Source organism: Clinocottus analis, unplaced genomic scaffold (assembly GCF_023055335.1).
Source record: "Clinocottus analis isolate CAN_PGR_092001 unplaced genomic scaffold, fCliAna1.0.p SCAF_5, whole genome shotgun sequence".
In the NCBI taxonomy this organism is placed as follows: domain Eukaryota; kingdom Metazoa; phylum Chordata; class Actinopteri; order Perciformes; family Cottidae; genus Clinocottus; species Clinocottus analis.
Genome location: NW_027176207.1, coordinates 4,159,962 through 4,171,123, shown reverse-complemented (window position 1 = coordinate 4,171,123; position 11,162 = coordinate 4,159,962). Strand labels below are relative to the sequence as shown.

General features: G+C 45.7%; 2 protein-coding genes across 7 annotated transcripts in view; one reads left to right on the top strand and one right to left on the bottom strand.

The window, feature by feature from the left end:
- The first annotated feature begins 3,014 nt into the window (after positions 1-3,014).
- ckma (creatine kinase, muscle a) lies at positions 3,015-6,995 on the top strand. The gene is made up of 8 exons (XM_068600210.1): positions 3,015-3,110; positions 4,402-4,609; positions 4,738-4,892; positions 5,083-5,215; positions 5,686-5,857; positions 5,982-6,105; positions 6,192-6,381; positions 6,508-6,995. Exons 2-8 carry the CDS (start codon positions 4,417-4,419, stop codon positions 6,684-6,686), a joined length of 1,146 nt encoding a protein of 381 aa, XP_068456311.1. The 5' UTR covers positions 3,015-3,110; positions 4,402-4,416; the 3' UTR covers positions 6,687-6,995.
- Positions 6,996-7,160: 165 nt separating this feature from the next.
- Positions 7,161-11,162, bottom strand: part of mark4a (MAP/microtubule affinity-regulating kinase 4a) — a 25,897-nt gene continuing 21,895 nt past the window's right edge. For 3 of the 6 annotated variants that reach the window (XM_068600206.1, XM_068600205.1, XM_068600208.1), the window contains exon 18: positions 10,939-11,088. In XM_068600206.1, the coding sequence (XP_068456307.1) occupies positions 11,024-11,088 (65 nt within the window). In that variant the 3' untranslated portion in view covers positions 10,939-11,023. Of the gene's footprint in view, positions 11,135-11,162 lie in introns of all 6 variants that reach the window. The other 3 variants (XM_068600203.1, XM_068600204.1, XM_068600209.1) reach the window with 2 other exon arrangements.

Below are 11,162 nucleotides of genomic sequence, written 5' to 3'. Positions count from 1 at the left end.
CTGGACGCAGCTGCCGCTTGACACTGTGCTATTCTGACACAGGTCAGTGCAGTTGGTGTAGATTCCTCTCCGGGGATCAAGCTGTGCATGTCTCAGAGCGTCCTGCAAGGCTACAAACTAACGCTCACTTCCTCTGACATACGATGTGGGAGGAGAAGACAGAAATCGTTGAAATTAAACACTCCTAGAGTTCAAGAAATACATTGGGCCTCATTCAGCAACATTATTCTCATATATTTTTACATACGTCTCTGTTCAGAGAAAAAATAAAGCGGTCAACACCAGATGCACCGTACGTAACTCCCGATGTAAATGCAGGTGTGGTGCAATGAGCAGCAAACACTATGGGAGATGCCCAAGAATTCTGTAAGAAGAAGAATTTTAGCAGGAGAGAAATTGAGGTTCAAGCATCAGTCCTGACGTTAGAGGAAAATAAAAAAGCATCGTAGATCCATATGTAAGCCATTCAGAAGCACCCAATAGCATCCACTAGTTATGCTATCTTTATTGGGGTTGGTGCACTATTTCTTTTATAATCCCAACATAAATGTTACTCTAAAATATACAGATCATCTCATGAAGTTTAGAATATCATGTGTTTCTTTTTCATTGTTATCTTGGTATAAATGCGACCACGTAAAATGTTCTCTTTCCTTCAGAGAAGAGGAAAACTGGCTACTAGAATTAAGATCAAACTAGATCTGAACCAAAATCAGTGATATCGCTGCATGAGGCCTGACGAGTGAAATGAAACTATTCTCGCTGTAACCACATAATTAAAAAAAAAAACATCTAAGAGGCCTAATAGAGCTTTCAACATCTTGTGGAGCCTGAGAAATTTGGCCTGCATGAGCAGAAGGCACATCATCATGTCGCTGCCCTGTTGCGTAACTGTTCTCGACTGACATTATTCAACTGCTCTGGATGAAATGTCAGCCAGCAGCGACTCGCTCTCTCTGGTGTCACATTTGCAGGTGATACCGTTTCCTTCTAGGGATTCAAAGTGAGCCAAACCTATTGCGAGTCTTACTGACATGTCACATGAAAAAAAAAACAGGCGTCTCCACTGTGCTTCAATTGTATGCACAAGACAACACCAGTGTTGCATGCCGTGGACAACATATGTGACGGCAGAAAGGCTGAAGAATGTAGCTGGGTTGGGTTGGATTTTTGGGAGGGAGGGGGAGTTGTACAGCCAGGCGGAGGGGAGGTAATGATACTGAGGACTGGATGAAGCAGGTGTCAGCCAGTCAGCTGCCAGGCAGAGATGACTGGGACATCCCACAGACACAGTTGCTTTCAACCCCTTCTTGAAACAGAGCCTGCGATAAAGCTCCTATGGTCCCCCTTTTAATTTGGTACCACACCTTTAGTTTTTCCACCAGCGGTGTCTCAGCCAACTTTCTCGATAGTGTAAGATGGATTTGGATTTGATGAGTAACTTTTTACTTTGGGTACAGGCCAACGAGTGTGGTGTTCCTGAAAAAGTTGTGGGTGGCGTACCTTGTCTTGAAAATTTGGCAGGTATGGTTCCCTATGGACCTGAACTGGATCAAAGAGCAGCCATGTTAGAAAGCAGGGGCGTTTTGTTTACATTTTGATCACAGATTGCAGCGCTGAGCTTCACTGGTAGCCTCACAAAAAAACAAAGCTCTGATAATACTGCAAGTGAATTAAAAATATATATTTTTCAAATCTCCTGGGCAAAACTGTATGAAAGCAATGTGTGAAGTCGCTTTGGTAAACTAGTGCGCAGCATTTGAGTGAACACAGAATCAAAGAAGGGAGCTAATGAAGCTAATGTCAAAAATGGCATCATATTTCATCTTCAACATTCTGACAGACCGTATTACCGCCAGAGATGCCTGATAATTGCCATACCAATTAGAGCCGGAATGGTTCCTGGCTGTTTTGACGTAGTTCCCTCTGCAGGTCTGTGGGGTTAAACCAGCATGCACAGAGCATAAAGCTACGCAATTGTGTGTAGGCGGTGCTGCCACAAGGAGTTGTGGGACTATTATTCCCTGTCCTTTGGAAAAGCATCTTCCAGTGTACCCAATTTCTAAAGGAGATAAGAAAGGAAGCATTGAAGAAACTTTCCTTAACATTTAAAAGATTCAAACAGCTTTTATCATAACTGGTACTGGGTCATTTCACTCAGTTAGGAATGAACCGTCCTGAGAAAATTAACTATTTGACTGCAGTCCGCTGTCAGGAAGAAACCAAGCAGAGTTGAGGCCGTCAGGAAGATCTTCTGGTCTGAGAGGCCTTTTAAGATGGCCTGCTTGGTGATTTATTGTCTGATTTTTGTAGACGTCATTCTTTACCCATCCCTACACCCTTGATTTAATTCATCCCAAAAGTTTACCTCAACAACTACCACCTTTTTAGTTGAGCCTTGAGCCAGTTCATGACATGATTTACTGCCCAACAAACTGCTGCTGTCAAATATAGTGTGTCCATACTTTCCATAGTGCAAAACTGACCATTCTGCCCCCAGAGGACCATTGCTCATAATCAAGGAGGTATCCATCAACCGGTAACCACTTAGGATTAACATACTTAGCATTCCTCCTGACTAGATATCAGTCAGAGACAACTCTGGATTAAATGTGTCTTTGAGGCAGACATTTGATGAGGGAATGCCAACTCTTTCCAACCTTCATGCCTCACCGAAGGACCCTTGATCTCCACAACATGGTTGGCAAAAGCGAAGCTCAGCTTCTTTCAGTGGCAAGCTTCAACAACCGCCCTCAGAGACCCCCTCCATCGTCTGGTGCTATGTATGGGCCAAGGGTGTTCGAGGGGGGAGAGGAGGTAAAGGTTGGGGGAGGAAGGTGAGAGGGGTGAGGGTACAGCTGCAGTAGGCCACCCGTCTTGGATGACTGAGATGTAAATGCGTCCCTTTCATAAACTGTTCTGAGTATCAGTACAGAGCATCTGGCCAATGGGGGCGCAGCAGGCACTAAAATGGGCAAGCCAATGGCTGACTGTCACCGGGTATATAAAGAGGGCCCAAAGACCTCCAGAGTTGGGTGACCCCTATCTTGGCTGTGGTGAACAGGATCTGGTCTCAAGGATTGTTACCTCTGTTCTTGTCTTCTGTGAAGGTAAATAAATATCACAGACATTATTGGTTTTGTGGAGATGAAGAAGCAGGGGAAGATGTGAAGTGCGGATTCGGAACCATTCAAACATTTAGAACGGAGAAAACAACTCTTCTTGGCTGTTTTGTTTTGTTGCCTGTGCTGAAAGGTTTTGCACTTGAACTCTGTGAGGAAATCGAAGGATAAATGCAGAACAATTCCTGGATGTTTGAATCAATTTGATGCATTCTGGTTTTAAAAAAAACAAAGACCCACAGGTTATCAAGGTCATTGAATTTGGCTAGATCATTTTTTTTTGTTTCTTGTCATAAAAAAAGGCAGTTGCATTAACTCTTATCACTGCAAATATGTATGCTCTCAATTGAATACTGATTTATGTGGACAGGTGCTTCACAGTTTGATGCACGTAAGACTCGTCCTGAAGGCCCTGGGTATCCAACAAATCATTTTAGCTCTTTCAAAGACAGACCTTTTGGCCTTTAACTTAACAAGACAATTACTCCTTGGAAAAGTGATGACTGCATTCAAAATCTCACTTTCCTAAACCAATTTAGCTCCTTACCAAAACTTGGATTGCATTTCATGTGATGGCACAAGTGCGTCATTGCATGCGTCAGTCTTTTATTAATCATGTGATCCGTCTATCAAGGCAAGATGAAACAAATTACTGTACAAAAAGTTAACTTGTATAGACAGTTAGGAATAATTATATCTGGCTGGAGCAATGGAATGAAGGAAGGCATCAGAAGCTGGTCAGCTTTGTGTCAGGAGTTCGACATAGCGACAGCTTTAAGGGATACACTAAGTGTTTGAAGCTGCAGGGTTTAGCAGTGATACACGTGTGATACAAAAGAGGTGCAGAGTGTTTTCAAAGGGTACACGTATGTAAAGCACGACCAGCAAAGACTTCTTAATTTCTTTCTAGGTGTCAACGTGTGAATTGGCGAACTGAGGTTGCCAAGAGAATTAAAATTCTACTTATATATGCTGGGGGACATTTTAAAGAAACGGTATACGGTCAGATGTGCTGATGCTAAAAATAGCCAGGCAACATGTGCTCCTGCCCCAACTCTATTTTAAATGGACATTCGAGCTGTTGGGAATTGAGTGACACTTGTTACCAGGATTCCTCTGCCAACAATCATTAAACTCTGCAGCTGTCTATCAGAAATTCCAATATCTCCAAAAGATGTTTTTTTTTGGGGTAGAGTAGTACCCAATTAGGACAATTTGTTTCTTGATTATCTAGAACCTGTGTTCAAGTATGACAACCTGTGCCTCTCTCTCTTTGCAGTGTTAGAAAGCAATCATGCCTTTCGGAAACACCCACAACAACTTCAAACTCAACTACAAAGTTGAGGATGAGTTCCCCGACCTGTCCAAGCACAACAACCATATGGCTAAGATCCTGACCAAGGAGATGTATGGCAAGATTAGGGACAGGCAGACACCCAGTGGCTACACCGTGGATGACGTCATCCAGACTGGTGTCGACAACCCTGGTGAGACACGAGAGACACTTCAATGTCGATCAAATCATCTAGACACATAGCTCTTACTGAAATAAAACTTCACATCGCATATCTTTCCTCACATCTTCTAACGGCTGCTTTCCCTATTCTGCCTCCAGGTCACCCCTTCATCATGACTGTTGGCTGCGTCGCTGGTGATGAGGAGTCCTACGAGGTCTTCAAGGAGCTGTTGGACCCCGTCATCTCCGACCGTCATAATGGATACAAGCCAAGTGACAAGCACAAGACCGACCTGAACTTCGAGAACCTGAAGGTGCAGTACACCAGTTCGTCAAAGAACAGGGAACCCTTTAGTTCATTGAGTAAAGACACTTAGGAACAGAAACCAGGAACAGGTTCATTGATCTCCAGCTAAAACAATAGGAACTAACCACATGGTGATTCCCAGTGGTCTACATTTGTATGCTTCTGTTTCTCTTTGTAATTGAGCATTTCGTCATTAGGGTGGTGACGACCTGGACCCCAACTACGTTCTGTCCAGCCGCGTTCGTACCGGCCGCAGCATCAAGGGATTCACCCTGCCCCCCCACAACAGCCGTGGGGAGCGCAGAGCCATTGAGAAGCTGTCTGTTGAGGGTAAATTATTAATAGTTTGAGTCAATAAGGGATGCAAAGGAATACCTTTGCATACCTTTTGGGGAAGGCCTTGCTTCGGTATGCAAATGAATACCTTTGCTTACCTAAGCAAGGCCTTCCCCAAACAATATACGATGTAAACAAGGATTATGTTTTGGCCTTCCCCAAAAGTCCTTAGATTATTATGTAAACAAGACCTTCCCCAAAGGCCTTAGATTATGTAAACAAGGCCTTCCCCAAAAGGCCTTAGATTATGTAAGCAAGGCCTTCCCCAAACAATAGATTATGTCCCTTTAGGATAAGAGGTTGAATCTACAGCAACCCGACAAGGAAACACTCTTGATCTGGTTGTTAACTGATTATGAAATCAGCAAAATGTTAATTGGCAGGAGACACTCTTCAATGCTTGAGATCTATTGAAGTATTAAAGTAGTACAATCAGCCTCCTAATAGTACATGTGTCCCTATAGCTCTGACCAGCCTGGATGGCGAGTTCAAGGGAAAGTACTACCCCCTGAAGTCCATGACTGACGCCGAGCAGGAGCAGCTGATCAGTGATCACTTCTTGTTTGACAAGCCCGTGTCTCCCCTGCTGACCTGCGCCGGCATGGCCCGTGACTGGCCCGACGGCAGAGGCATCATGTGAGTACCATCAATCACTGTCAGCGGGCCAGCAGTTGAAACACCCTTCAAAACGACCATCATTTGAAGGCGTCAAAAATATGTTATTTCCGTATGCTGATCCATTGCATCAATCTCCATCCAGGCACAACGACAACAAGACCTTCCTGGTCTGGGTGAACGAGGAGGACCATCTGCGTGTCATCTCCATGCAGCAGGGCGGCAACATGAGGGAAGTCTTCAAACGTTTCTGCGTTGGTCTGCAGAAGGTACATACAAATAAAACAAGGTCAAAAAACAAACTGTGGATCGCCGCTTGATACAACTCTGACTCTTTCCCCTTTCTTCTTCCCAGATTGAGGAGATCTTCAAGAAGCACAACCACGGCTTCATGTGGAACGAGCATCTCGGCTACATCCTGACCTGCCCCTCCAACCTCGGTACCGGCCTGCGTGGCGGTGTCCACGTCAAGCTGCCAAAACTGAGCACACACGCCAAGTTTGATGAGATCCTCACCAGGCTGCGTCTGCAGAAGCGTGGAACAGGTACTAATTTATCCACTCTTTAGCTTGTAGGTCCATCAAGATCTCAATTGAAATTCTGCAGAATTCTAGACTCGAAGGTGTGATGCGTAATCCGAACATCGTCCCTTAACCTCTCTTCCTCTTTAGGTGGTGTGGACACTGCCTCCGTGGGTGGTGTGTTCGACATCTCCAACGCTGACCGTCTTGGCTCCTCTGAGGTGGCTCAGGTCCAGCTGGTGGTTGATGGTGTGAAGCTCATGGTCGAGATGGAGAAGAAGCTGGAGAAGGGAGAGGCCATCGACGGCATGATCCCCGCACAGAAGTAAAGAGGGACAATCTTGTTTTTATCTCGTGACCATTCATGTGCAATCGAGCCAGCTGACAGGCGTGCAGAGGAAACAGCCGCTCACCAAGAGACTCTTGACTCTGCGCACCTCTTTTTTCCTCCTTCCAGCTTTTTTTCTTTCCTCTTTCGTCCATTTTTTTTTTTTTTTTTCACGTTCTCCTGTGTTGGTTGGTAACATCCTGGGATCGGCATCCACTGAGCCGGGCTCGCCCCGGCAGACGTGGCATCACCTACATTTTCTAAAAAGTAACGACTATTGAAGCTCAATAAACAATAGTACCCCATAAAACATGAATCATTACAATCTTTTGTGTCGCAGCATGAGAAATAACAATTCACAAAGTATAATCTTCACAAATCAATACTCACCGTGTCAGAGGATATGAAGCCATAGAAGACAAACAGATTGTGTGTTGCAACTATGACAAGACACCAAAAATGAAAGAAAAGAAAATGCCAACATCAGTGAATTTTATTAATCTTCAGCTCTGTGTTCTTCTTATAAACCACAACCACTCAATCTCAGTTTACAGTTTGTTTCTGAGGGGAGGAATCAAACAGTGGAGCAGTGTAAAATTACTCATACAGGTCAAACTGTGTGTGTTCTTCAGTCTCTTTTGCATATAACATCCCGCTGTTTCCAAACATCTGTTTAGAAATGGCAGTGCATGTTAAATACTGAGCCCCCTGGCGTTCTAATACTGTACCATCTAAAACCAGACCAGTCTCTGAGCAGGTACATACGTTTACTCAACAAGCAGGTCAACCGAATCTTTTCAAGATTTTTTCACAGTAGATTCCACCTTAAGACAATGTTCATCCACCTTATACTAAGAGTGAGTTGTTTTACACTAAGTTATTTGCTTTTTTCACCTGTTTCACCTCAATAATTGCCTCTGAAAGACTTCGCAAATAACCTGAATCGTGTTTGCCATCAGGAGACAGTGATGTAACATTTCTATGGCTTGAATGCAACTCAGGGCTTTCGACACGTTCAGGGCTTATTGTAAATTCAAGTTGATTCCCGATGTAAGTGTCCTTTCTGGAACTACAACTGAACATTTCTCTTATACATTGTGTACATTGTGGTACATTTCATGGCATGTCTGCACACTTGGGAGTGTACTGAAACTATCCCCTAGCAAACAAGTTGGAGTTAAGTCACTGTGTTCCACCCAAGCCGCACTGTTTGTTTTTTTTGTGAACGGGGAGGAAGGACCGGGCGCTACATTTAGCACCGTTTCTTTGTATTAATTCATGTCTAAAAACGATCGTGTCTGCATTTCACAAAGCTTCCAATCCTAGGTGTGCATCATGTTTCATTTTTTCCCCTAAAACCCAAACTCTGAAGTCATGCAGGATTGCAGGTTGGTTTTGTTCCCCATTGTCACTGACAGAATCTGCTTTAAACTAGAAGTACTTCCCTTGCTCTAGCTATAAATAAACCTTGAGCTCTAAGATATATACTATATTCATATATTTTATATACAGCCATCAACTGACTGATATAAATCCTGTTTTTTTAAATGATATTATTCTAAAAAATAAATAAAGTACCTGTGCAAATATCCACAAATTGAAGTGTTTCACATTTAAGACATTGGCGCCCTCCAGTGGCTAGTTCTGGGTATTACCTGTACAGGTACACTGGAAGGAGCTGATTCAAGTCAAAGCAAAGTGCATTGAGGTCTATATTACCTAATGCTAATATACACCACAATGAGAAACGTCCAGGGAGAGGACAAGGACAGACTCCCGGTGCCCACATTGGTGTCTGCTTCTCACCCTGAGGAGGTCTCCCCCCCCGACGGGCTCCGTGAAACAGCACACGCCAAACAGGACTGAGAAGATGTCATACATGGGTCTACGATGCGAGAGTGTGGACGATGGCTGAGTGTCGCCCCGCGAGAGAGCGGGGTCTCAAACGAAGAGCTGAGGAAAGCCAAACGCTCGTTGTGACGTTAGAAAAGAGGCGGTCGTACGTGCGCAGGTGGTGGACAGGGGTCACGGTCGGCGTCCCTGTTAAATGTAGGGAGTTGGGAGGCTGGGGGAGTTTATGATGGGGGGTGGGGGGGGGGGGAAATGGGGTTGGGACGTTTTGGGGTCACCATGAGCAAAGCCACAACTGAGAGATAGTATTAACAGTAAATCAGCAGCCAAACAACATGATCTCTGTAGCCTACGTAAATATCACAGTACGTTATTCACTAAAAACAGGGAGGGAGAATAGAAAGCTTTCTCGTTTTTTTTCTGTCTCTCTTTTTCTTTTTTTCTTTTGTTCTTTTTTTTTACATTAAATATGCACTGTATGAAGGCGCCGGGGGTTGTTTCGCTTTAAAGGCAACTGGACTAACAAGAAGAAAACACTGTGCACACTGCCTTCGTCGTGCCTTTTCCGGATTCGGAACACTCCCCCCTGATCCCCGCAGCCCACAAAGTCACCGACGACGGACGGGCCAGTTCATAAACTGGACCCCCAAAACGGGAGAGGGTGCACGCTTAGAGTGTGAAGGTGAGTGTGTCACTGAGAGGTTTTGTCGCCGCTCGGCCTGATCCGCTTTTGGTGCTTTCCCATCGACGTACTGAGATGCCGCCACATGGCCCGGAAGAGAACCCAAAGAACTGCACTGCACCGGAAAAAAGAAACCAGAGCATCGCTGTTATTTTGCGGCGGGACGACTGCGAGATTTCACGGGAGCGAGGTTTGCAACGACAAACCGCGTCGGTCGCCTTTTTGCGCCACCTGAAATCACCTAACCAAACAGTTGAGGCCTTATAGCTTGAAAGGTATTCTCACGTGAGTGTCTCCGCTCGTCGCAGCTTCAGTGCGATGCTTTTTGAAATAAAGGTAAAGGGATGAAACGGGGAGGGAGGTTGGGAAAATCCAAACGCTTTGAACTTTGTACTGACAATGACCAGCGCTGACAAACAATGAATCCAGCCAACCAGAGAGCAGCGTGTGGCCTTCGCAGGCCTCTGTATTCATTCTTTTATAGAGGCAGTTGTCATGACAACAATGGTATGAGAGTTATATAACTCGATAATAGTTGACCTAATCAGTGTTGATTTAATTCCGTGGCAAAAATCTAAAACGGAGCGTGGTGTTACAGCACCAGCATTTTTTTCTTTTTCACGCATAACACTAGTGCCAACAACGGGAGATGGTTTCTCAATAAACAGTGTCCACATGTTTTAATTTCTCCCCTGCAGAGAAATCTAATGCGATTGAGGGGCGACAACTCGGTTCGAGAAGTGGAAGACGTCGCCGGCTTTTTTGTGTTCCGGGGTCGGCCTCTGATTGGCTGCTTCACGGGCCTGTCAGCCCCCGCTCCCTCTGACCTTAATCCAGTGCGGTCGTCACTGCCGTATGTACACCAATCAGAGCAGCGCAAGCCTCTGCGGCGGCCTGCCTGACCATTGAGTCGGACCTTAATCCACGTTTGTGCATGTTATTGTCCCCAGGTGACGGAGAGTCCGCAGATAATCATCGGTAAGGGGAGGAGGGGGAGGGGTGGGGAAATATGGTGTACGTAAAAAGTGACATATAAAAAGAACCAAACAAATTTTTAAAAAAAGGACTGGCTGATTAATGACGTCCGTTACACAAGAGAGGATGTTTTTTCTGTTGTGGTGAAAGTGATCAGAGCAATAAATAACAAAATAAAGTCAGTATGGCTAGAGTAGCGATAAAAAATATTCAACTAGATTCCATCTGATCCAGGTCCAGTGGTGCAGTTGCTCAGTGGAGAAGTTGGCTGAGCTGGGTGGGGGTGATTGGGGTGCCTCAGTTTGTGTGTCTTTACGGGGCATGTGTGTGTGTGGGGGGGGGTGTGTGTGTGTATGTGTGTGTGTGGGGTGTGAGATGTGTGGGGGTCGTCATGAAAGAGACAGAAGGAGTAGTCTTTTCTCTCGGGTCCAGCCCCTCGTCCCTTCTCTGCTATTTTTTTCTTCAACTATTTCCACCCCCACCTCCCTTTTTGCGCGCGCACATCCAACACCCGCTCACACAAACAACAAGCACTCGTCCACAATCGCGCCCCTCACTTCAGAGTTCAAGGTCCTTGGAGATTTGGGTGGCAATGTCCCGAAAAGCAAGCGGCGTCCCCCAGAGTCGCGTGTAGCGCACCCCGTTAGAAGTCTCGGAGGTGCCCGTGGAAAGGTGGCACACCTCGGCCTCGAAAGCCACGCGGCCCCCTGCCACGCCGTGGGTGCAGGAGAGCAGAAAGGGGCCGGCATGGTGGACCTGGCAGCCACACCCGAGCGCCGCCTCCCGCAGGGCCAGAACCACCTCCGCAGGGTCCCGCCGCATACCGCCTCTCAGATCCCAGCCACGTCCGACGGCCCGGGGCTCGGACGCTTTTTGATACCAAGGTAGATGGCAACTAGGGAGGTCATGAGAAACATGTTTAGACGTCGGTTTTCTTTCCACTCGTCTCGTTAAAAAACAGAAGAAGCA

Coding starts and splice junctions, on each gene's coding strand:
- ckma (XM_068600210.1), top strand. CDS start 4,417: ATGCCTTTCGGAAACACCCACAACAACTTCAAACTCAACTACAAAGTT. Junction 4,610..4,737: donor GACTGGTGTCGACAACCCTG/GTGAGACACGAG, acceptor TTCTGCCTCCAG/GTCACCCCTTCATCATGACT. Junction 5,858..5,981: donor CCCGACGGCAGAGGCATCAT/GTGAGTACCATC, acceptor ATCTCCATCCAG/GCACAACGACAACAAGACCT.